Here is a 27,071-nt window from a genome sequence, read left to right as displayed (position 1 = left end):
GAATCAGTTTGGTGCTGATGAAGCTATTGATCATCACTTCCATTATCTGCAACTAAATGATTTATATTAATAATGAGCAGATTAGATCTTGACCAAATGTTCATTGTGCAAAGTTTTCTAGCAGGTTTTCCTGAATATTTTAAGTCACTGAGATCCAAACTTTAAGAGTAGAAAAATATAATCACAGCCAGGGTCAAGAAGGAGATGATGGATGATGATGGCCATTCTCTCCTCTCCCTCACCCACCTTCACAAAATACAGGGGAGTTGGGGATGGGGGGAGCTGTACTTAAAATAAGGACTTTGAACATAGAACCCCACAGGTTAGTAAAATTAATTTGGCAAGCCACATGTTATCCATGTATCTGTGGTCTTTTATACCATGTCTAAGCAGGAGAAATGAATCAAAGGTCAGTCAGGTAATTGCATTTAATGAGCGCTTACTGTGTGCAGAGCACTGTACTAAGCACTTGGGAGAGTACAATATAACAATAAACACACGCATTCCCTGCCCACATTGAGCTTACACTCTAGAGGGGGAGACAGACATAAATATAAATAAATAAAATTACCAATATCTTCTTAAGGGCTGTGGGGCTGGGAGAGGGATGAATAAAGACAGCAAGTCAAGACAGCGCAGAAGGGAGGAAGAGGAGAAGGGGAAAGGAGGGCTTAGGGAAGGCCTCTTGGAGGAGATCTGCCTTTGAAGTTGGGGAGAGTAATTGTCAGTCCAATATGAAGAGGGAGTGCAATCCAGGCCAGAGGCAGGATATGGCCGAGAGGTCAGAGGGATGATCCATTATCTAGAGTATTAAGCCAAATTGAGAACCTTCTCCTTCATTTCCTAAAAACCAAGTGTTTTTTTGTTTTGGGGTTTTTTTGTGGGGGTGGGGGTGCTGTATTATAAAGATAATTGCCTCCATTTCCCTTTATCTTCCATAACAGTGGCACCTTCTCCTTAAATGGGGAGGACTTCTGGTTTTAAAATAAATAGATTTCCCATAAGACTCCATTTACAATCTGATGTTTTGTGGTTTAATACCTAATGAACAGACTGGTGATCCTCCATGGTCAAACACATATAAGGGCTGAAGAAATTTGAATGTTTCAAACAAAAAAACCTGATTTGGCCTGAACCATCCAGATAATTACCTCAGTCAGCTTGTTCTTTATACTTTCTAGAGAAAGCCTGCAAGAGACAGGTGGCAACTCTAACCAATGACAAAATGGCTTTGGCAAAGAGAGCTTGATGTGCAACAATAAATACTCTAAGAAATATTCTATAAAATTAAACACCAATTTCATATAAATAGAGAATTAAAGCTGTATGGATTGTTATCTAGGATTGTTCAGTATACTCTGGTTTGCATTGTTTTTTATTAGAAGTCAATTAGGTTTATAATAAAGGTAGTTAAATGTTGGAAACATGGTAAATCATTTAACAACCAGATGAAAAAGGTAAGAAGAATTATTAATAAAAAATATCATCTCAATAGGAACACAGCCCAAGGGCCTTCATTTCTGAGTACTTGTTGGCTCCCTCAATTAATTATTCCTACATAAAACTATATGAGTAGTTATTTACTAGGTAGCAGAGTGTATTTAATACTACATCCAAATAAGAAGTTGTTAGAACCTAGACTTTAACACTGTGACTGGTTAGAGCATCCTTCTGTCAAGGACTACGGAATTTTTCTCCTTATATGCATTCTATTTAGTTTCCCAACATCCTTAATATAAGGTAGAACCAGTTTGGCTTAGTGAATAGAGCATGGCCCTAAATGTCAGAAGGACCTGGGTTCTGATCCTGGATCAGGACCCCCATTTCCCTTTATCTGATATGTGATCAGATCACATATCTGCTCTGTGACCTTGGGCAAGTCATTCATTCATTCATTCAATCATTTTTTGAGTGTTTACTGTGTGCAGAGCACTGTGCAAAGCGCTTGGAAAATACAATTCGGCAACAGATAGTGATGATCCCTACCCAACCACAGGCTCTCAGTCTAGAAGGGGTCAACAAAACAAGTAGACAGGCATCAATGCCATCAAAATAGATAAATAGAATTATAGATATATACCCATCATTAATAAAATAGAGTAATAAATATCTACAAACATACACAAGTGCTGTGGGGAGAGGAAGGGGGTAGAGCAGAAGGAGGGAGTAGGGGTGATGGGGAGGGGAGGAGGAGCAGAGAGAAAAGGAGGGGCTCAATCTGGGAAGACCTCCTGGAGGAGGTCAACTCTCAGTAGGGCTTTGAAGAGAGGAAGAGAGCTAGTTTGGCACACTTCACTTCTTTGTTGCCTCAATTACCTCATCTGTAAAATGGGGATAAGAGTGTGAGCCCCATGTGGGACAGGGACTGTGTCCAACCTGATTTCCTTGTATCTACCCTAGCGCTTAGAACAGTTAACAAGTTCCAAAATTATTATTATGATTACACGTTATTATGCAGATGGAGATATAAAAGGAAACAGAGCTTAAGTAACTTGCCCATGAACAGACAGAAAATCGATGGAGGATTGTCATGACGTCCACTTCTGGGGTGTCTATGCGGGTGTGGAGGCCTGAACAGAAAAAAAATGACAGCATTTTCTAATGTCTTATTTTTAGTGGGAGTGAGGAGCAAACCAGGACTCAGGTCTCAGGAGAAATTTACCAGTTTCCTGTTTTCTTCCCATGTGTCCCCTACCTCCCATAAAACCAAGAAATAGAGGTCACTTGTAGAACTTCAGTTGTCCGGTATTTAATTTGCCGGATTTAGCTGGGTTTGATTATTGTTGTCTATGAGAAATGAAAGACCACCAGAGGGAGCTCATATTGTGCCATGAATACGGCCAAAACAAGCCTTTCAATTTCTAGGGGGAAATGGAACCATTTTATTATATAGATTGAGGCATACATGCTAATTTCAGGAAACCTGGATTTTGAATAGTTGATTTGCCATTTATAACAGCGTGAGTTCCATTCAGAAAAAAAAAATCACTGTGCCTCAAACTCCTGAATTTAGCAAACATTTTAATGTTAGTTGGAGTGTTAGAGGATTGGAAAAAGCCACAGGCAAGAGAGATAAAAGCACATAAGTGATGGCTTTTCTAAGATGAAAATGGTGTTAAAACTAAATATTTGTATTTTTTTATGTTTCAGATCATAAAACTGGAAAAAAATGGCATTGGCTATCACTACATACTTGCAAACCTGGTAAGTTGGATTCCAACCTGTACCTTGTTAGCTCTGCTGTCCCTTGGATCTGTTCTGCTTGGATCTTTTGGGTGTTCTTTCCTCCATTTCCTGATGACTCTGAAGTATGTGGAGAGTTGAGCATTTCCAACCTGAGAGACAAATGCCTTTTATCCACTGGGCAGAGCAGTTTATTTAGGATACCTGCTCTGCCTCACTCCTCTCTTCCCCAAATCCTCCTTTCCCCTTGCTCAAGTAAACAGAAGAGACTGAACTAAGGGTATGCATTTCATGCACAAATTAACCCAAAAAGAAGTTATCCAGGTATTTGTAGCAGATGAAATTCTTGATAATTGCTTATGTTTGTATAGATCCATTCACTCCCCTTGGGTCTTTTCTAATAGGTGCTAGTGTGACATGCCCTAGAAATTAGAGAACCCTAATCAATTTCCCCAGTGTCCTTGAACCATCATTAAATAATAATGGCTTTTGTCCTCCTCGCACCACTTCTTGCCCCATTGAACCAGAATCACTAAATCAGCCCCTCTGCCTTGAGTTCCTGGGAGAGTTGCTTTTCTCTTGAACAACTAATGAGCTTCCAGAATCACACAACTGCTAGGTAATGAAATGCAGATTGCAAATGTCATCTAAACACAAGACTCACGTGTTAAAATAAATTACTTGAAAATTAGGATTCAAATCACTAATTAATTCAGTTTGAAACATAGTTATGTTTTTCATCCTTCAGGAGAATATTGTAGTTTACATGGTAAAAAAAAAAATCATTGTCTTGCTGCTACCCAGTACTGACCTTGATTTCTAAAAAATTTGTAATTACAGTATAATTATAGTTATAACCCAGGAAAGTTTAATATAAGTTTATCAAAAAGAGGAGATATTTATTGCATTATTCAGTGTTTTATCAACAAGAAATCGATCATTTTAGGTGTTTTAACTTTATCTTATCATCATCCCAACATCATCAAAAATGTATCTATTTGTGACTAATGAAAACTGGGCAAATAGACATCAAAACTACTAAGAATTTCCACAGCCTATGTCTGCATAAGTGTCGCTCTCCAGACATGATCATAGAATACATTTGGCAATGTACTCATGGCCATTAAGATCCTTAATATGGCTGCAGCGACCATGTCAAGCAATTCAAACTAGTGATGGAGCAGTGTATCACATAGACACTACTGTTTGTTCTCCAAAGTTGCTCAGTAAATGTAGTGATGGTGATGGTAATTCATGATCTGAAAGAAATAGGTAAAAGTGTTTTTATAAGCATTTTTAATCTTTTGAAGATCGAAACTATCAAGCTACTAAGAGCACTCAGCTGAAAAGAAAAACGAAAAATGTTCAGAAACCTGTAGGAATTTCAGACCAGATGTATTAAATGACTCCATATTAATGGAACTGCCATAAAGCAAAGAGGGATACTGTCAGTTATCTAGTAGATTTGGGTTAAGTAAATGAGAGAGTTGGGTTTAATCTAAAGAAGAATTTACTGACTGTCTAGGTGATTGAAACTGGATAGGTTACAGAGGGAGATATTGGTGGTCTCAGTCAATCATATATTCATTGAGCATTTGCTTTTTCTGAGTGCCATACTAAGTGCTTGGAAGTTATAATATAACAGAGTTGGTAGTCATGTTCCCTGTCCACAAGGTGCTTATGCTCTAAAGAAGAGTTTACAGGCTGCAGTCTCCATCTTCTGAGATATTTTAAAAGAGAACAAACCAACGTTAGGCTAGGTGGTTTAGATATTAACCTACCTGCAGTCAAGAGTCTGAATGATAGGGCCCCTTAAGGTCCCTTTCAGCTCTATTTGATGATTCTGGGGTCAGTTAATCTAGATTTTTATGGCATAAAATCGTAATACCGTAAGAAATGTAGATCAATGATCCAGTCAGCCCAGTATTTGTTCTTCAACTGGCAATAAGATGCTTTGACAGAGAGTGTGATGTTTACTCTCCTGGACACCCATTCTAACATTAAGGGATATGCTTCCCCTCTACATCCCTAACTTTCTCTCTAGAAATCCACTGTGTACTGCATGTCCATATTTTCTGCCTACATAACTTCCTGTGGTAACAAATTCCATATGCTTACCACCCACTGGGTGAAGAAGTGACTCCTCTTATTTATTTTGAATCTTCCATTCTCAAACTTTAGTGGGTGTTTCCAAATCTTAGCATTGTGGGTTTTAGTGGGTAGTAATTCCATGTTTGCCTTGTCTTTACCTTCACATGCAAGTGGAAATCAAATAACAGAATTTCAGAACTGTTATTTAGCTCTGAAAAAAATCATTCTGAAATATCTACATAATTGAAGCCAATGTGGAATTTAGTGCCTGAATTTCCCAAATGATTTGCACATGACACAGCCAGTGTTTGCATGATCCAAGAGAAAATAGGAAATTATGTAATTATCAGTGTTTACTACTTTTGAAGGAAAAGTGGGGTGTAGTAGGTGGCTTGTAGATTAAATATCTAAATCACTGGATAAATGAGACTTTTTAAATAAGAATAATAATAATTGTGGCATTTAAGTGCTTACTTTGTGCCTAGTTCACTGAGCACTAGGACAGATATGAGTTAATCTTATGAGACATAGTCCCTATCCCACATGGAGATCACAGTCTAAGTAGGAGGGAGAACAGGTATTGAATCCCTATTTTGCAGAACAAGAAACTGAGATACAGAGAAGTTAAGTGACTTGTCCAAGGTCTCACAGCAGACAAGCAGCAGATCCGGGATTGGAACCCAGGTTCCTGGACTCATGTTTCTTTACCTGTATAGGCAAAGGCAAGACACATAAAAAGAGAGAAGGCAAAATTTTGTCATCCTGTAACTCCCAAATATGCATAAATGGAATCCATAATTATATTAAGGGACTCCGAATTGAATTGATTAGTTCAGCGTATTGAGCACCTTGTGTGGAGCACTAAACTAACCCTGTTGAAGAGTCCGAAGGAGGTTAAAGATAAGATCCCTGCCTTCTAGGAGCTTAACTTTTCTATTATCAGCATCCTAGCACTTCTTAGGTTCACCTAGTAAACACCCATCAGTGCATTCTAACATAGATGATTACTGTTAGCTAATCACCCCAAAGTCATCTCCATACAACACATGTGCTTTGGACTTTTGACTAGCATATGCGGTGGAATCTGTTGATTCCTTCTACATGACAAGATCACTGCTTCCTTCCCAAACTTCATTCCTCTCTTTTGATATGATACCAGAAGATCTAAAATGTTTACCAGTTTATGCTCATCCACTATCTGTGAAAGAGAAATCAATATCTGGGGGAAGAGAAGACTAGATCTTCAATTGGCTCTGCCCCCGACTAAAAAATCATTTACCCCAACCCTACAAACAGATATTAAAATTTAGCAACCCATAATGCTTTCCCAGCCTGTTCTCTTGCTCCTCCCTCTCTTTTTCAGCAGTTCTAATCCACCCCTGGCCTGGAATTACACTGAGAAGGAAAATGGCATAATTTACTACTAGCCTAGAATAACTTGTTCCCTTCCCTAGGTGAGTGGGTATCTATTTAAAAGACTGATTTACCCAGAACACTAAACTTGTTCTCTAATTTTCTCCTCTTACGGACTCAGCCTGTGTGTTCACATGGCTGTAATTGTGAAGCTTTTCTGAAGCTGAGGTGCCATTAACTTTCAAGGTGAACAGACAAGTTAATATGTGTTTGAGATCTTTCAACCCCTTTGCATAGTGCAAGAAGAAAAATGAATCCTCCCATGACTGATAACAAGCACTCATAGTTCTCTTACACCTTTTATCCCAAAGCACTTCACAAATTTTGCAGGTGAGTTGCAGCGTCTTCTGGGAAGAGTTAGAGAAATCAGTTCTCCTTCTCAAGGCCCTCCCCATTCAGAGACAGAAAGCTGTGGGACAATTATTCCAGCCTAAGGCCATGCACTGGCTTGGGTCGAACCTTGGGCTGGGGTCTGGCAGGGCCAAAATGATCCCTGACTCTGTTTGGACCATGCTTAGACTGGAATGGAGAGACCTATGAAGAGATCTATAAGGAGACCTGTAACTCCTTCCCCTTCTACCCTCCCTTATTTTGGGTTTGGGCTCAGAAGTTGTAGTGCAACAGAGGTACCTCATCCTGCCCCATAGGGGACTGTTCCTATAGAATTTAAAATCCCAAAAGCCCTCAAGGATAATGGGCATTCCCTAATAATAATAATGATGATAATACTACTAATTGTAGTATTTGTTATGCACTTACTCTATGCCAAGCGTTTGGGTAGAAACATGATAATCAGGTCAGACACAGTCCCTGTCCCACATAGAGCTCAAATTATAAGGGGGGAGGGGGAACATGAATTAAACCCTCAGTTTCTTCAACTGTAAAATGGGGATTCAATACCTGTTCTCCTTCCTACTTAAGATTGTGAGCCCCATATGGAACAGGGACTGTGTCCGACCTAATTGACTTGTACCTACTCCAGAGCTTAGAACAGTGTTTGACACATAGTAAGCACTTAAGTAGTACCATAAAGCAAGAAGACAGACAAACCCCATTTTATAGATGAGGAAGCAGGCTCAGAAAAGTTAAGTGACTTGCCTAAGATCACACAGCAACCGAGGGCCAGAACAGGCACTTGAACCCAGATCCTCTGACTCCCAGGTCCATGATCTATTAGGTCCTGCACAAATATCCCAACCATTTTAGGAATAAGGTTGGGCCCTCATCGTGTTCATGCCAGGGATATTCCCCCCAACGGTGGAAGTAGGTCTCTTCTGTCCAGCTGGCTCACCAACTGCTTCTAGGACCCCACAGTCCTGAAGCTTGACAGAATTTTTTCTTTCTTAATAATGTTGATTATAGTAATTATGGTATTTATTAAGCACTTACTGTGTTCTAGGGCCACGTACTAAGCTCTGGAGTGGATACAAGCAAATTGGGTTGGACACTGTCCCTATCGTGCATAAGGTTCACAGTCTCAATCCCCATTTTACAGATGAGGTAACTGAATGAGGTCGAGTGAGTGAAGTGCCCAAGGCCACACAGCAGACAAGTGGCAAAGCCTAGATTAGAACCCATGACTTATGACTCCCAGGCACCTGCTCTATCCACTATTCCCCCCAAAGTTCTGGTCCCCCTCTCTGTGAACTCTAAGTGACTACTGGCAGTAAAATGGGAATCCCCCCCACCCCCCGCAAAATCATCTCTCTCCTCACTTGTTGGAAATGCCCACAACACAAAGCCATTCGTCTGCCTTTTCCAGCAATGAATTTCCCAAGGTGAGAACTACACCAGTGAAACGTTCTCTTGACTGGAGATGAGGAAGACATGGCAGGCATCTGGAAGAGAGAAACCGATTTTTAAATAATTCCACTTTAAAATGTCAATATTTGTCACACATAAGCTCATACAAATTCCAGCTTCTGCTCTGGGATCTGGGGCCTAAAAAACATGCATTTGAAAGCTTTAATCTGTTGAGCTTCAAAGGACTAGATAGCAAATTAACAGAGGAATGAGCTTATGAAAAGTTCCAATTTGTTTCCCTTTTGTGGCATCTGTTCCATTTTCTCCATTCTCTAGGAACAGCCTTTGAGTGCCATTGTTTTAGCTGAGGTGATTTCAGCAAAAGGAGAGAGCCATGGGCCTGGGTGGGGCGAGAAGAAGTTTGAGAGAAATTTAAGGACATTCTATGAGCTTCTCTTCCTTGGCTCTAACATGTGTTCCCCCTTCTCTGGGAGGATTTATGATATTCTTGGGAAGGGTAAATGCTGGATGAGAAGTATGGAAATAGAGGTCGAGTGAAAAGAAAATGCCATTTTATAAGATAGAAGCTCTGAATTTTCAGAAGCAGAACATCTCCCTGGAGCTGTTCCTTTGTGAGAACTGCATTCAGTGAAGTACCAACACTTTCCTGCAGATTATTATTTTCTCTGATCGGGGTTGAGTACCAGCCTGTAAACCCAGAAAATGGATTGTGTGGGCTTACAGAGCTGTCTTATTTTTAAAACTAATCCAAGATCTAAGGCCAAACCACTTCCTAGGCCTGATTTCAATTTATTCAGCTCTTCACTCCAGACTTGTGGAGCTAATCCTTTCCTTCACATGTTTTTCCCTCTCTGGCCATAAGTCCTTTTTCCCTACAATTCCCTCTGCTCCACTCCTTCTCCATGTTCCCCCACACCTCATCCCCAATCACCATCATTTGGTGCCTGCAGTTTTCTGCTTCATCTATTTGTTAATCTTTGGGTGGATTCCATTCCTCTGCCTTTCACTGTGTTACCTTTACCTTCACATTTAGAGGTCCTATGGCCTTCAAAAGAAATTTCATATAAGAGACGCAGAAGATGCACAGGGAATTATTTTAGATTAATACATATATTTTATGCCTGATCCATCCATTCTGATGTTAATTCTTACTTTTTTACCCGTATTTGGGGAAACTCACTTTGAGAATTTAGAAAATGTTTGACCAAATAGATGAATGTATGAAGAGTGTCGAAATTTCTGGCTTCAAAGTAGGATGGTATTTGTCACCAAATGAATCAAATCTGACTTGGAAATTGTTTTTCATGAATGTATCCATTTCTTATAGAAACTATTTCTTCTAGAATAATATAACCCCTGTCCACAATTATCTCAGTTTTCTTCTCCATCTTCATTTTCTTCTCTTGCTCTCTTTTCCTTTGTGTCAGTCCTTTCTCTTTTGCTGCTGTGTAATATTACTCTCTTTCTCCTCTCCCTCCTACAGAACAAGTGCTTTCTCTGTTTTTCCCTTGCTTTCATTGTACAGTCAGAGCTCACATATCCTGTTATCATCTGACATGACACCATGGAACAGTAGAAGGCAAATCTAGTTAGAAGACATGTCAGAAACAAACATGGACAGATGGTCTCCTTTCAAAGTGCCCTCTTTGTAATATGGCAATAGGAATTGAAAGCTATATTCTTTCTAAGTAAAACCTAAAAGAGTTAGGCAATTTAAAAAGTGAAGTTTTAAACACTCTGCGTCTGAGCCGTCGTTCATAAGAAATTAATCATATTTATTGAGCGCATACTGTGTGCAGAGGAATGTACTAAGTGCTTGGGAGTGTACACTATAACAGAGTTGGTGGACACTTTTCCTGCCCATAACGAGCTTACAGTCTAGAGGATCCATAAGAAATGGATCCTCTAGCCACTTGGTCTCCACCCAAGCAGGTTGGGAATGTTTTTTTTCTCTGCCAGGCTGAATGATGAGACATTTAAATTGGCAATTACTTGGCACCGAGAGTGCTTTTCTTGAGCTTTGGTAACAGTGTCCCTCACCACCACACCTGTCACAGTGTACTTTCCTAAATTCTTAGTACAGTGCTCTGTACACAGTAAGTGCTAAGTGAATACTATTGATTGATTAATTGCCCTAAGGAGTTCAGCTCTCCCTGTCAAAAATAGAACCTTTAATTCCACTTTGTACTTGTCATCCCAGGGAGACAGAGCCCCCAAATCCCTGCCCAAAGAGGGATTTCAATATCCTTATGCTACTGGTACAGTTACACATGCAGCATCTGTGAAGAGGGTAGCCATTGATTGCCCTCTTAAACTCTGGATAAGGAGGCATGTATGGCCCCAAACATATTAAGCCAGGGTCTAGGTACAATATGATGACATCATGGATGCCATTTTGCAGAAGTCTGTGGGATGCATGAAGTTTTAGGGAATTTCTTTGGAGGACCCCAAGCCCCTCACTTGCTTCAGACCCTGTGCTTTCCTCTCCCAAATCATATGAAGCCTGGTACTTCCTCATCTGAGCCATTGAACTCAGCAGCAGGAGACACAATGGAGAGGCTCAGCACCAAAGATGAAACTAAAACATTTGGTATAATAATAATGCTGGTATTTGTTAAGTGCTTACCATGTGCCCAGCACTGTTCTAAGCACTGGGGTAAATACAGGGTAATCAGGTTGTCCCACGTGGGGCTCACAATCTTAATCTCCATTTTACAGATGAGGTAACTGAGGCACAGAGAAGTTAAGTGACTTGCCCAAAGTCACACAGCTGACAAGTGGCAAAGCCGGGATTAGAACCCGTGACCCCAGACTCCCAAGCCCATGCTTTTTCCACTGAGCCACGCTGCTTCTCTACATCAATAGAGATGTGCTGATATGTATCAGATATGTACTGATCTATATGGCATCAGTATCGTGGCTCAGTGGAAAGAGCATGGGCTTTGGAGTCAGGGCTCATGAGTTCGAATCCCAGCTCTGCCACTTGTCGGCTGTGTGACTGTGGGCAAGTCACTTAACTTCTCTGTGCCTCAGTTCCCTCATCTGTAAAATGGGGATTAAGACTGTGAGCCCCACGTGGGACAACCTAATTCCCCCTGTGTCTACCCCAGCGCTTAGAAACAGTGCTCGGCACATAGTAAGTGCTTAACCAAATACCAACATTATTAATTATTATTCATTCATTCAATAGTATTTATTGAGCGCTTACTATGTGCAGAGCACTGTACTAAGTATATCCATAACAGTACCAGAGGATAGATCAGTTGAAAACCAGACTGTCCCCTTGTAAAACTGAATGTGTGGGGATCTTCTCCAGATTTAGAGCAGAGCTGGGGCCTGCAGTCCTAGGACTTAGCTCACAGAGGGCACAGGACTGACACCAGGCTGTGGGATTTCATTGTTCAGTGGGTCTGTGCTGCACCAAAGACAAATTATCTAAATACTTTTTTCAGCAGCCTCATCCTATTTCCATTTTTCCCTCTTCAACCTATAGTCAATGGAGAAGAATTCAGAAACTTGCCTTTTGGTGACATCTGTCCTGAGTACTGAAGTGTTGAAGTAGATTAAAAAAGAACCGCTGGTTCCAGAGAAAAATCTTAACAGTTTTAGCTCAGCAGAAGAGCAAGATGTGAGCCAAAACTGTAACTAAAGCGACACTATTGCTGGTGAAATTACATCCCTTTCTCCCTTCTCAATCTTCTAAATATACTCGTGCTGTCCATAGGTGTGGCAAAAGTAACATACCAAATATACTAGAATGCCTGCATAGCAATGCTGGAGATGACTTAGACCTGGGGGGAAAGAGAAACGTGAAGAATGGGTTAAGGGTAATGTAAGGTTTTTGAAACCAGGTGAACCCTTTCTATACCATTAGCAGCATTAAGATTCCTTCCTACTAGAGAAATAGCATGGCCTAGTGGATAGAGCACAGGTCTGGGAGTCAAAAGGTCATGGGTTATAATCCCGGTTCTGCCACTTGTCTGCAGTGTGAATTTGGGGCAAGTTAGTTCACTTCTCTAGGCCTCAGTTTCTTCATCTGGAAAATGTGGATTAAGACCGTGAGCCCCACATGAGACAACCTGACTACCTTGTGTCTAACCCAGTGCTTGGCACAGAGTAAGCACTTAATTACCATTCTTTTTCTTCTTATTATTATTATTAGTTAATAAAAAATTCAGGAACTAAAGGGTTGGGGGCAGGGTGGGCATCCTGGTTAGTGAGCCCAGCACCTAACTCCTGAATGGCTGGCCAGCTCTCGGGCTTTTGTAAGGATGCCGTACACACTTGTGCCGCTTTCCCAAGAGCAGCCTGAACAAAATCAAGGGGAAAAGAGTTTCTATTTCTGGGCTCCCTGGAGGGGTGGAAATGCATTTATTTTGAAATTCACAGCCAAGTGGTAAGTTGGGAAAAAAAAAGGAAGAACATGGTGAAATTTTGAGCTGAGGCACAAACTCTGTGAGGTTTCGGGAGGACATCAGGTGGAGTTTCCCCCTGCCTGACATCCATGCACACAGGGCACGGTGCTATCCCCTGGGAGACCCCAGGAGTCTTTGGCAACTCAAAGAGCAGGATTAAGGAATGTCCAAGCTCTAAAGAGACACAGATAATACCCCCAGATTGGGCACTATGTCAGGAGGAGCTGATGAGCGCCTCCAGGTGAGTGCCTTGGGTTGCAAAACATGAAAGATGCCTTCAAGAATATTAAAGCCAAGTGTGGTGGGATATTTGTAATATGAGATAAGGTTTCTTATGAATCATGCACAGCCTGTCAAGAGTTGCTCTGGACTGATTGATTAACTACTGAACGTCCATTTGTCAGGGGCTCTGAAGCATAGACTCAATTCCTATCTCCTGGAAACTGCAAGTCAAATGAAGCAAGGTGGACCCTCATATTTCTCTCTCTCTCTCTCCCCCACTCACTCTTTCTTGCTCTCTCCCTCCCTGCCTCTCTTTTTTTATAGTATTTGTTAAGCTGTTATTATGTGCCAGGTACTGTACTAAGCACTGGGGTAGATACATGCTAATCAGATTGGACACAGTCCCTGTCCCACATGGGGCTCACAGTCTTAATCTTATTCTCACAGTTTTAGAGAAGCAGCATGGCTCAGTGGAAAGAGCCTGGGCTTGGGAATCAGAGGTCATGAGTATGAATCCTGGCTCTGCCACTTGTCAACTGTGTGACTGTGGGCAAATCACTTCACTTCTCTGTGCCTCAGTTACCTCATCTGTAAAATGGGGATTAAGACTGTGAGCCTCACATGAGACAACCTGATTACCCTGTATCTACCCCAGTGCTTAGAACAGTGCTCTGCACATAGTAAGTGCTTAACAAATACCAACATTATTATTAATCCCCATTTTACAAATGAAGTAACTGAGGCCCAGAGAAGGTAAGTGACTTGTCCAAAGCCACACAGAAGACAAGTGGCAGGGACAATATAGAAGCAGTATTAGAACCCAGGTCCTTCTGACTCCTAGGCCAGTGCTCTATCCCCTAGGTCGTGCTGCTTCTCTGTATATTCTTTATATTTTGTTTTGGTTTTAAAATTGGGTATGAAGCAAGTAGGGGATGGATGGTAGAATATCAGTTGTGCATTAGGTGGTGTGGGAAATGGAAATAATTTATTTGGGGGAACCCTGCATGCAGTAAATTCAGTTCCAAATATTAAACACATCTCCCTTTCAGAAGTATTCTCTTTGTATAGAATTTGCCATTGTCTTTCAGTGAAACTTGAAGGATGCAGAGTTCTCTTTAAATGAGTGTTGAACCAACTATCAGTTCTAATGGTTCAAACTAGAGCTATCAAAGAGATCTATTCATTTAAAAAATGGCATCCAAACTGAAGGCTAAATATCAAACTTCTGGAGAATAAATAAATCTGCAAGGCAACCAGAAGCCCTAATGGAATAAGGAACTCCAGCAACCTAGCATAACAATGAATAATTCTCTGAAATACTTATCTATCCAGCAGCCTTCAAGGCTGTGGTTAGATCTAGGAGACTGTACCAGAGTTGGTTTGATGAAAATGATCCAGAGATTTAAAAACATCTTGGAGCAAAACAAGAAAGACTCTAACAACACCTCGCATCTTATCATAATTAAGGAATGGGAGCCTTCAAAAACCTGCAGTGGGTCATAAAAATTAATCAATCGTATTTATTGAATGCTTAATGTGTGCAGAGCACTGTACTAAGGGGTTTCGGGAGTACAGTGTAACACAGTTGGTAGACACATTCTCATATTGTACAACCAGTGTGGGATACTAGAATTGAAGAGAACCACGATAGGCTGACCACCAAACTAAGAACTTTGGCTCTTCACAAATAATCCATGCAATCCCATCCACAGAACCATAGCACCACTAAAGGTACAGATGGAACCACCCTCTTTGACTAAGGTAATTTTGCACAGAACACCACAGGATCTTCCGAGCCTACTTCTGCCATTGAATAGGCGATTAGTCAAGGCCTAGAAAGCCCGTCATTCAGGGTATGACAAATCTCGACAACTGCACTCTTGAGACTCTTGCAGATTCAGAGAACTGTGTGCTTGAGGAAGATGGAGGGAGCTCCCGGTATTCCTATGTGTTTCTTCCTTCAGACACCACAAAAAAAAAAAATACATGACTGTTTCCTTCTACACATGCATTTATAAGGTCAGGAAGATTTCCCAGAAGAGAGAGGCCCAGAAATAATGGCACAGAATGACATAGTAGACATAAGACTCAGTCCACTTCCTTCTTCATCAATTTAATTGATTGTTTCCACTTCAAATAATGGGCTTCTGAAGACTTTGAGGCTTTTAAGAGCCTGGTAATGAACACCCCTTCACAGTAGACTCCAGCTAGATTTCACATTCAAGCTTGTTTGACCCTTAGCTTATTCTCTCTGCTCTTCTTCTGGTCCTCTTTGCTCTGAGACTGCTTTCAACTGTGGGAGAGGTGCACCATTCCCTACTGCAGCTGTCACAGAGAGCTGGGTGCTGGTTTCTGGAAGAGTGCCCAAAGAAGAAGAAATCTGTATTTTGCTGATAAACAGTTGGAAATTTGAACAGATTATCTCTCTATCTCCCTCTTCCTCTCTTCTTCTTCTCGCTCCTTCTCACTCTTTATTTCTCCCTCCCTTCCTCCTTCTTCCCCTTCACTCTCTGTCTGCGGAGGGAAGAGCCAAACAGAACCTCTATCTGCAAAGCCTTCAAATGGCAGAAAGACAACAGCTGGGTCTGCTTTTTGCCTATTTCCTTTCCCAAAGAAAATGTCCCGGTCTCAAACAGAGGAGATTGTTATAGCCAAGACAAGATGATGGATTGTTTCTTTCTAGATAAACACTATAATACTACTATTTAATGCGTAACTGCAGGCAGTTCATAGTCTTCCTGTCTCAGGGGTCCTTAACCTCTATGTACAAACCACCAGCATCTCTTTTTAAACCATACCTTTAGAAAGAGGTGGTTTATAAAGTGTAAGCTGATTTTTAAGGTCAAGATAAGGTGATTGGAGAAAATGGATATTGGGTGTGTTTGTGTAAAAAGTCCCACATAAATATGAATATCATAAGCTTCTGTTGTCCTTAAGGTAATCATTGCCTAATTTAACACAGGAAAGATTTTACTGTGGCTTATCAAGGTGTTTGAAATATTCTAGAAAGTAGATAGTTTGTAATATGCCAACATTAGACTATATTCTTTATCATCTATTCTCTACTCTGTTTTGATTATCAATGTGGACTCTAATGATGCAAGTGTAATGTCCACAGATCCATACCAAGCCCTTTAGAAGAAGCCTAACCACTTGTCAAAGGTCCTAAATCTTTCCCGAATGACTCAGTCAACTTTAGGAACATTTACAAGCATCCTAGAGTTGGGATTGTCCTGGCTCACCTGGTCAGTCAACTTTGCAGTATAAGTAAATTATCATCACCTGGGGATCAGGGACCCCTGCTTTTCCTTCTATTAGGTTCACCTGAATGCATAGTACAGTGCTGTGAACACTCAATAAATGCTATTGAACGATTGTAGTGGCCCCACCTCTAGCTACTCTTGCTTGCTTTAAGTGCTTGGGCTTCACACATTGTCCCGGAACATGCTCAATACCTGCTTGGTTTAGATTCGTCAACATCCTTAGACTTGCAGTAACTGTGTTCCTAAACCCACCTTTCCCCTTTCCCCATAGGTACCAATCTCATTCATTCAATTGTATTTATTGAGTGCTTACTATGTGCAGAGCATTGTACTAAGCATTTGGAATGTACAATTTGGCAACAGAGAGACAATTCCTGCCCAACAACAGGCTCACAGTCTAAATCTCCATTATCTACGGTCACTGAAGGCGAATAGAAAAGCATGCATGCTTGTAACAGTGTCCTAATTTTCTACAAAAAGAATGTCGTCCACCTATTTAGTGGGAATGCCCCAGCAGTATCTAGCTAAAGGATAATAACTTTAAATCGAACAGAAGAGAGAAGAGAAGTGCACAGAAATATAGGTCAGTAGTGTCAATTTAACCAAAGCCAAACAGATCAGGTGTCACTGGCAGAGAAAAGGGATGGACTACAGGTGCTAATGACTGTGGGAATATGCTGTACACATTTTCTATGCTGCCATGCCACTCCAACAGTACATTAAGTAAATTCTTGAAGCATCAGGGAAAGAAAGGGACTGATGAACAAAGAGTGTTCTTGTTAAGCACTTACTATGTGACGAGCACTTTTCTAAGTGCTGGGGTAGATACAAGTTAATCTGCTTGGACACAGTTCCTGACCCACAAAGGGCTCACATTGTTAATCTCCAATTTACAGATGAGTTAACTGAGGCACACAGCAGACTTGTGGCAGAGCCAGGATTAGAGCACAGGTCCTTCAGTCTCCTATGCCTGTGCCTTAGCCACTAAGCACACTGCTACTATTTTCGGCCATGGGCCCCTCTGTACTTCAGGGACTCATCATCCAGTTCAGCAAAGGCATCAAGGCATAAAAAAATTACGGGACTTAGAGTAAATGTACCTCTTTACACCTTTAGCTAATCTATCAATAATACTTATTAAGCACCTATCGTGTGCTAAGAACTGAGTATTAAGTGCTTGGTTAATAGACACAATTCCCACCTTTTTAAGGATCTTACGGTCTAGGAGGGAAGACAGACACTAACATAATTTATAAAGGGGAGAACAAAGGAAAAATGGGTATGTATGAGTCAGTCCTTATAGCATAAGTTATTCATTCAATTGTATTTATTGAGCACTTACTGTGTGCAAAGCACTGTATTAAGCACTTGAGAGAGTACAGTACTACAACAGACACATTCCTGCCTACAAAGAGCTCACAGTCTTGAAGGATGGAAGACGTGCAGAAGTGCTATAGATGATTATGAATACACATATGTGTAGTTGGTGTAGATGTTCCGAGATAGTATTGGGGATGAAATAACCAGGGCAAGGAGAAATGAGTTGGAGGAAGGCCTCTTGGAGGACTCATGATTTCACAAGGGGGAGAGCTCTGGTCTAGCAGGATTTTCTTTCATTCTTACCCAGTCCCCAGCAGAGAACTGAAATTATTCCTTCAGATCTGTACTTGGATTTGTACCCTTTGGGCACTTGATATTCACTCCACCCTCAGGTCCATGGCACTCATGTACCTATCTGTAATTTATTTATATTAATGTCCATCTCCCCCTCTCGAGTGCAAGCTCTTTGTGGACAGGGAACGTGTCTACTAAATCTTTGTTTTATACTTTCCCAAATGCTTAGTATAGTGCCCTGCACATAGTAAGTGCACAATAAATACCTTTGATAGATTCTTTCACAACCATTTCTAACACGTTTGTATACATCTGTCAACAGTATTTAGTGAGAACCTTCTGTATATTCTGCACATACTGAACCCTGGAAAGTATATTAGCAAACATACGATCCCTGCCCTCAAGGAACTTTTAATTTTGTAGGGGAGAAAGACACTAAAGTCATTCAACTCTATTATTTAACCACTTTTTCACCTATCCATCTCTTTATTTTCTTTTTCTTCCACTAGCTAACATCCTGTGTCTGTCTATCCCTTTAGATTGTAAGCTCTTTGGGAGCAGGAATCAAATTTTTTATCTTCATGGAGAAAAGCAGCATGGCCTAATGGCTAGAGCATGGGAGTCAGAAGGACCTGGGTTGTAATCCCGGCTCCACCACTTGTCTGCTGTGTGACCTTGACAAGTCACTTAACTTCTCGATGGCTTAATTACCTCATCTGTAAAATGGGGATTAAGACTATGAACCCATATGGGGCAGGGACTGTGTCCAGTCCTATTTGCTTGTGTCCACCCCAGCACTTAATACATAGACCACAAATACCACAGTTATTATTCTTATTATTGTAGTTTTCTAAGCACTTCTTTGGCACGTGGTAGGTGCTTGATAAATTCTGCTGACTGCTTACCAGCGAAATTGTCTGCTCCCAACTCCCCTTTCCCAGAGTAAAAAAACCTGTTGAAACAGTATATTTCCATCTTGCTCATCCAGCCAGTTTCTGCTATTAATAATAATAATAAGAAAGTTGGTATTTGTTAAGCACTTACTATGTGCAATGCACTGTTCTAAGCGCTGAGGTAGATACGGGTAATCAGATTGCCCCACGTGAGGCTCACAGTCTTAATCCCCATTTTACAGATGAGGGAACTGAGGCACAGAGAAGTTAAGTGACTCACCCACAATCAAGCAGCTGACAAGTGGCAGAGTCGGGATTTGAACCCATGACCTCTGACTCCCAGGTCCAGGCTCTTTCCACTGAGCCACGCTGCTTCTCTATTGAATAACCAAATCCATGCCCAGCTTACCTGTCAGTTCTTCCCTGAAACAGAAGTGTCCCTTCTATAACTATGGATGTGTGGTTATTGTTATTATTATTATTTGTATTTATATGTGTGTTTGCACAAGGATGCATGTTTGTGGCTCCATGCACAGAAGAGTATGTCTTAATCTATTTTGGCTGATCGCAGCCTGTTCCCCTTCATATGTCCTTCTAGCTTCTGCTTGGCCCCAGCCTTGTTTCTGAAGAATACAGTCCTTTAGCCTTCTGCACTAGATCGACAGGGAATTCTGGTTTGAGCACATACACAAGTTTCCTGAGTAGCTTACTGTGTCTTCTGTGACCTTGGCTGGCTCTGCAGGGCTTCTGGGGCCCTTCCCCACACCAGTCGGAGACGTTATCTTTGAGCTGCGGTTACTGCTGTTGGTTTCTGAAGCTGTGTTTTCCCCTAGCACCTTGAAAAAGTGAAAAGTCAGTGCAATATCACTCTAGGCCACGAGATATCTGTCTGGTTCCTTACCCGATCATTCTCTATCTCCTCAAGGGACTTCATGTGTCAGACCCAGCTTTGTTTTTCTTGAATTAAAATGTCAAACTTAACATTCTGCTACATTTTGAATTAATTAATCACACATTTGGGGTTTTCAAACTTAGCCCCATTGAAGTAGTGTATTGATCCAGCAGCATATATCACAAAATCACATTTCCTATCAAAAGCAACTTCTATAGTAAGAAGCCTTGTTGACACACAGGAACTGAGTACCTAGTAAAAAGACGCCTGGTCTTGTGTTGGGGTAATGGAAACCCAATCCTGAAAACCCCATCATCCCTTCAGCCCTCCTCCTAAGAAGGTGGTATATCCAAGTGAGAAGTGTAGACCTGAAGAGACCAGAAGATTTCTAGAAATTTAAGGTATTGTGAAAAACTGACAAATTAAGCCTGCAAACTGATGCTAAGCTTCTAGACATTCATTACAAAGATATAATGGAGCCTTTTAAGTTCAGCACAGACTACTGTCTCTGGTTTCCCTTGGTTTGGTTTAGATTTGAGAAGGATTCATCAGATGTGGGAACTGCATTGCCATGCTGATCTTCATGTTAAAGAGTTTCAATTTCTCTTTTCCAAGGAGTTATTTAAAGCCTTGGAAAGGATGAAATGCATTCTAATGATGTTGAACTTTTGAACAGTTTTCCCTTTGCAAATATGATGATTGGTTCCTTTAATAGTGATTTCCCTATTGGAAATTAGTGAACTGTAAATCAGTCAGCAGATAATTCAGGTTTATGAGGTAATCTCTAGTTTATAATTTGGTAAATGAGCATTTGAATATTGCAGTACCCCCTGCCTGGATTTCCTTCCCCCATCAAATTCACCAAGTCCTAACTCTCCCCTTGTTCAAATGATCTCCAGGAATCCCAAGTCATCCAGGAGGTTTTCCACAGATATTCTTGCCTACAAATAGTAGGATCACCTAGGTATAGTTTCATTTTACTAGTTTAGCACTTATTTGTTCACTAATCAAACTTCTGCTTCTTACCTATGTTGCCTAAATTTTCTGAGGGCGCTACTTGGGGTGCTATTTAACAAAAGTAATTTAAGTAATAGTAAATTAAGTAATTTAACTGCTTAGGTGACATAGAAGGGCTGAGGTGACAAATGAGGGATACAAAGTGAGGAGATGAGAGATTACTTGAGGCAGTACTCCTGGAAGAGGTATAATCTCAGAAGGTTTTTTAAAATGGGGAGAATTGTAGTATGTTAGATTTGAGGGGGAGAGAGTTCCAAACAAGGGGGAAGGGTGACAACACAGAGATGTCAGTGGGAGAGATGAGAACAAGGCACAGTGAGTAGGCTAATTTGAGGAAACAAAGATTGTGAGCTGGAGTGTAAGAGGAGGAGGGAGTGATTAAATATTTTCAAGCCACTAGTCAGGAGTTTCTGCTTGATGCTGAAAGGAACAGGCAACTAGTCGAGGTTTTTGAGGATTGGGGAGATATGTGCAATATAAGTGTTTCAGAAAAATGATCTGGTCAACCGAATGAAGTGTGGATTAGAATGGGGGAGACAGGGAAATCAGTGAGACACCAAATGCAGTATCCAAGCTGGAATATGACAAGTACCTGGACCAATATGGTGACCATATGGAGAGCGGGGAAGGGACAGATTCTGGAAATGTTGCAAAAGGGATTAGGACTGAAGTATTTGGCAACAAACTGAATGTGTGGGTTGAAATAGATGAAAGAGTCATGGATAATGCCGAGGTTGTGGGCTTGAGAGACAGAAAGGATGGTGAGACTGTCAACTGTCATGGGAAAGTTAGAAGGAGATGATTTTGTGAGGAAAACATGGAGTTCAGTGTCAGAAATATATTGAATTTGAGGTGCCAGTGGGCCAATGGGATACCAATGTAGAGTTGCCCTGTACGCAAATGGTAATGCAAGTCTGCAGAGAAGAATAACTAGGGAAGAACTCTTTTGGAAAACTCTGTTGAGTTGTGTCAGAGTTTCCAGAACAAGGGAATGGTACTTGGTGGTGAAGACAGTTGAGAGGTCAAGGAGAATTAAGACAGAATAGAGTTTTTAATTGGAGTTGTGGGGAGAGTGAGTGTCATATGCAGGGGGGAGAGGTAGGAGACGGTGAAACATCCAGCTAACGGTAGCCGCTCAATAATTGTAGTGATTATTGTTGATTTCAGATTTGGTAGACTACTTTTCCGGAAGTAAAGACACTTATTAAACTTCAGTGAACTCCCCCCATCTGTACTTTAGTAGTTTGAGAAGAGGATGCCCTTACCTAAATATAAGCCCGTTGATTTAGTACCTCATGGCCACCCAATAATCTTTCTCCTCTCAATTATCTCTCTCTTACTTTGTTCTCTTTACAGGGCTTCATGGACATTGACCTACTGAAGTTCAAAGGAGCCAATGTGACCGGCTTCCAGTTGGTGAATTACACAGATGCAGTCCCAGCCAAGATTATGCAGGACTGGAAGACTAATGACGTGAAAGAACAATCTCGAGTTGACTGGCACAGGTTAAAGGCAAGTGGTAGAAAATGCCAAGCAGATGGTGGAGTGACTTAAATGTCAGCTGGTGGTGTTCTTCATAAACCCCATAGCTAATGGCTCAAATCCCAGATTAGGGTAATGCCTTCCACTCTTTCTGGACCCCTGAGAGGAGGTATTTATATATCTTTGGATATTTTTATGTTTCTTTTCCCTGGATTTTATATCCCTCTAGACTCTAAGCTCGTTGTGGGCAGGGAATGTGCCTACCAATTCTGTTGTATTTTACTCTCCCGAGTCCTTAGTGCTGTGCTCTGCACACAGTAAGCACTCAATAAATACCATCGATGATGATGATTGTTTTAGTGAAGTGTTTTCTCTACCCTTCAGTAGATTGTAAACTCCTAGAGACCCATTCTGTGCCCTCCCATGACTTTCAAAACAGAGTTCTGCCCACAGGGTGGGCTCAATCAAAGATGTTGATTGACTGATCCGGGTTTCTCACTCCGAGATGCACTTTGAAAAGGGCCAACTTTGTCCTTGTAAAAAGTAACAAGGTGCTAGTCTTGCAAGGACTCTTGACACAAAGGTGTCAGAGAGTGAAGAAAGATTCTTCCCCTCTTTCCACCCTAAATAGCACGGTATTCTTAGCCAACAACTCTCCCAATGTGTCTCCCTTTCCTTTCTCCAGTATACATCCGCCCTGACCTATGATGGCGTGAAAGTGATGGTGGATGCATTCCAGAGTCTGAGGAAGCAGCGGATCGACATTTCCCGCCGTGGGAATGCTGGGGACTGCTTAGCCAATCCAGCGGTGCCCTGGGGCCAAGGCATTGACATTCAGAGAGCTCTGCAGCAGGTAGGAAGCTGAATCAGGTGAACCTGTTTGAAAACAATTGAGTTTCACCATCCTGAGTGGATCAAATGGTTTGGGGGAGATTTTTAAGGAACTCTGAGAGCCCTGTGATTTTATGCTTCAAAACAGTCCCATGAGGGATCCATGAAGAGGAATATTACAAAGTGAGAATAATGAAGAAATATAGAAAAACTGCTGATACAGGCTTAAAAGCTCATCATTGATCTTCTGGGATACTTAGAACTGAAGATCATCTGTGCCTAAGAAATCAGAGAAGCATGGCAGAGTAGATAGAGCATGAGCCTAGGGGTCAGAAGGTCATGGGTTCTAATCCTGCTCTGCCACTTGGCTGTGTGACCTTGGACAAGTCACTTTGCTTTTCTGGGCCTCATTTACCTCATCTGTAAAATGGGGATTGAGATTGTAAGCCTCATGATGAACAGGAACTGTGTCAAACCCGATTTGCTTATAATAATAATAATAATGTTGGTATTTGTTAAGCACTTACTATGTGCCGAGCACTGTTCTAAGTGCTGGGGTAGACATAGGGGAATCAGGTTGTCCCACGTGGGGCTCACAGTCTTAATCCCCATTTTACAGATGAGGGAACTGAGGCACAGAGAAGTTAAGTGACTTGCCCACAGTCACACAGCCGACAAGTGGCAGAGCTGGGATTCGAACTCATGAGCCCTGACTCCAAAGCCCGTGCTCTTTCCACTGAGCCACGCTGCTTCCCCAGCGCTTAGTACAGTGCCTCGCACATAGTAAGCACCTAAGAAATACCATAATTAGTATCATTAAGTGAAATCCTCTATCAGCCCTGTTAGATTTCACCTCAGGGCTTTCTGCCCAACACAAACCTGAATCACACTCCTTTGAGTTGGAAATTTGAGAATCGTTTCAATGTCCGAAGTGACTTGCCCTTCCTTTCAAAGACTATCTCAGTGACTGGCTTTGGAGCAGTTTCATAGATTTTCAGGTGGTTCTATTTTTTGTGGGAGAGGAGAGGAAGGCAAAATGAGAAGCAAAAATTTACAAGCCCAGGGGCCGAGCGCCCATAACTCAGGCATCTGGGTATGGGGAGAGAAGATTCCTCACCAGCTGTTTGGCCCTTCAGCTTTAATTAACTGACTGGAAGGATAAAATGAGGCTACATCCTAAGAAGGGGAAGGATGTGGACCAGGTTTGAAGTGACCCTAGGTGTGTCCACTCCACGATGGTGATGGAGCTTACAGAGCTGCTTAAACTGAACTCCCATCCTTCCCTATCTACAGGAGTCAGGAGGGACTCCTGTAGGATGATTGTTCCTTCCTATTTCAGCCTAGACCTTAAAGCAGCGTGGCTCAGTGGAAAGAGCACGGGCTTTGGAGTCAGGGCTCGTGAGTTCAAATCCCAGCTCTGCCACTTGTCGGCTGTGTGACTGTGGGCAAGTCACTTAACTTCTCTGTGCCTCAGTTCCCTCATCTGTAAAATGGGGATTAAGACTGTGAGCCCCATGTGGGACAACCTGATTCCCCTATGTCTACCCCAGCGCTTAGAACAGTGCTCGGCACATAGTAAGCACTTAACAAATACCAACATTATTATTTCCTCTTGTCTATTCTTAGTAGAAATGGAGAAGACTTGATGACCATGCTTGGGGTAAAAGTCCTTCCTAAACTTGAATATGGTTTATAAATGCCCTGCTACACAGTCCTCTCTACTTAATGACTTTCCTTTTAATAATAATGTTGGTATTTGCTAAGCACTTACTATGTGCAGAGCACTGTTCTAAGCGCTGGGGGAGATACAGGGTAATCAGGTTGTCCACTTGAGGCTCACAGTTAATCCCCATTTTACAGATGAGGTAACTGAGGCACAGAGAAGTGAAGTGACTTGCCCATGGTCACACAGCTGATGAGTGGCAGAGCTGGGATTCAAACCCATGACCTCTGGCTCCCAGGCCCGGGCTCTTTCCACTGAGCCATGAGCCAGCAGAAACACACCTGGCTTTTAATGTGTCATCCTAAGATAATTCTGTGATTTCTAATTTGGAGTCTGTGAGCAATAATGTTTCCAGTGGCTTGAAAACTCTAATAATAATAATAATGTTGGTTTTTGTTAAGCGCCTACTATGTGCAGAGCACTGTACTAAGCGCTGGGGGAGATACAGGGTAATCAGGTTGTCCCATGTGGGGTTCACAGTCTTAATCCCCATTTTACAGATATGTTGACCATCACATTCACCAGAGGCACTCCCTATCAGAGCTCTCTCTTCCCCAATATTTCTCTCTCTTTTACAGTGTCTCCACCTCCTTTGTCTACCTATGCCCTCAACTCATTTGTAGCAAGTCTCTTTGGAAATGTAGGATCTGCCCAGTCCCATGGTGGTAGTTCTATGTAGCTTACCATGGACTTTGAAGCTCTAAGGTAACCACCAGGGTTTTGGGGAAAGATATTGGAGAGGGAAGTCATTGTTCTACTGCACAGCAGAGCTGGAGAAAAGTCAGAAGGCTGATCATGCTAGGTCACAGCGGCCCCTACAGCTACCCTTGGACGACTCACCCCCCTTTCCTGGATTTCAGTAATCCCATCTGTAAAGGAAGGATGAAAACATTTGCACCTCCTTTCCTCCCTCTCTTCTTCCTGTCCTCCCAGGGATGCCATCAAGAGGATTAATGAGGTAATGTCTATAAAGCCCTTTGAGCTCCAGGGAAAACAGGACTACAGAAACATAAGATGTTTGGTCCATCTGTTGTCCATCTGTTGTCTGTATTCACTCACCAATTAGCTGTTGATTGACAGCATTGAAGGCCCTGGACCATTAGGGACTTCTTTGACTTTCCAATCTCAAAACACTTTTCCCAAAGCTCTTTGACAATATTAACTGATTCTTGAGAACCATTCCTACAGCTCTCCCCATCCAAGGTAGCCAAGCTGCCCGGGCAATTGGCTGGAGCCCACACCTTTCTCTTCTATGTTTTTGGCTTTGTGAGTTGGGCAGTGGAGCTGAGTAGGGGAGATATTGAGTAGGTTAGATCCAGGAAGCAGCATGGCTTAGTGAATAGAGCATGGGCCTGGGAGTCAGAAGGATCTGCGTTCTAATCCCACCTCTGCCACTTGTCTTTTGTGTGACCTTGGACAATAACTCACTTAATTTTTCCATGCCTCTGTAAAATGGAGATTAAGACTGTGAGCCTCATGTGGGCCATGGACTTTGTTCAATCTGATTGGTACATAGTAAGCACTTAACAAATACTATAAAAAAATTGAGTTTGTTCTCCAAAAATTTAGACACACACAGTGGGGTAATTTGATCCAAATTAACAAATCATAAATCCTTACTGACTCAATTACCTTGGGGCAAAGGTAAGTATCATTCACCTTGCTGCCCAGGTGAAGGTGTAGTTGAAGTTAGTAGTCCAGAGGTTCACACATCAGAAAGGATATTAAAGATGAGAATCCAGAAGCCAAATTCCCAGATTTGCTTTCCTGCTTCCCTACTCTCCTACTTCCCTGAGATTTGGCTCCCTGAGATTTGGCTTCTCACTTTCAAAAGGGAATTCACACAGCCTCAGTAGAAGCAATAAAGCTTTAAAAATGATCAGCAATAGCAGCAGCAGCAGTTGCACCCTGGCAACGAATAAAGCCAATAAAAAAGAGTTATGCCGTAATATTTAGCCACTGGCCTAGTGCTAACACTGTACCTTTGGACAGAAACTCAAGGTTAAGTTCCAATTTTCACTGAGGTGTGAGTGCTGAAAAGGCTCTAGGAAGCATGTTCTCAGACCTAAAACGAAAGAGAGAAAAAAAATAGTCATTAATAGGGTTCCACAATAGCTTGGTGGATTTAGTTCTATGAAAAATTAATCAGCTGAAATCCTTCAAGATGGTCCCATAATTAATCAAACAAAGGTATTTTATGAGGACTTACTGTATGCAGAGTATTTATTGAGCGCTTACTATGTGCAGAGTATGGTACTAAGGCTTGAG

General features: G+C 41.6%; 1 protein-coding gene and 1 long non-coding RNA gene across 4 annotated transcripts in view; one reads left to right on the top strand and one right to left on the bottom strand.

Moving 5' to 3' along the window:
• The window catches only part of GRIA1 (glutamate ionotropic receptor AMPA type subunit 1), a 229,561-nt gene that overhangs the window by 117,447 nt on the left and 85,043 nt on the right, over window positions 1–27,071 (top strand). For all 3 annotated transcript variants that reach the window (XM_001509619.4, XM_001509656.4, XM_007655322.4), the window contains exons 5-7: window positions 3,151–3,204; window positions 22,124–22,279; window positions 22,935–23,102. In XM_001509619.4, coding sequence (XP_001509669.1) covers window positions 3,151–3,204; window positions 22,124–22,279; window positions 22,935–23,102 — 378 coding nt within the window. The remainder of the gene's footprint in view (window positions 1–3,150; window positions 3,205–22,123; window positions 22,280–22,934; window positions 23,103–27,071) is intronic.
• The window catches only part of LOC114806615, a 100,240-nt gene continuing 81,620 nt past the window's right edge, over window positions 8,452–27,071 (bottom strand). The window contains exons 5-7 of the long non-coding RNA XR_005659535.1: window positions 26,786–26,868; window positions 19,569–19,694; window positions 8,452–8,525 (exon numbers count right to left, since the gene is read on the bottom strand). This is a non-coding gene — a long non-coding RNA (uncharacterized LOC114806615). The remainder of the gene's footprint in view (window positions 8,526–19,568; window positions 19,695–26,785; window positions 26,869–27,071) is intronic.

This window comes from Ornithorhynchus anatinus, chromosome X1 (genome assembly GCF_004115215.2).
Source record: "Ornithorhynchus anatinus isolate Pmale09 chromosome X1, mOrnAna1.pri.v4, whole genome shotgun sequence".
Lineage (NCBI taxonomy): Eukaryota > Metazoa > Chordata > Mammalia > Monotremata > Ornithorhynchidae > Ornithorhynchus > Ornithorhynchus anatinus.
This window is presented reverse-complemented; position numbering and strand designations above follow the sequence as displayed.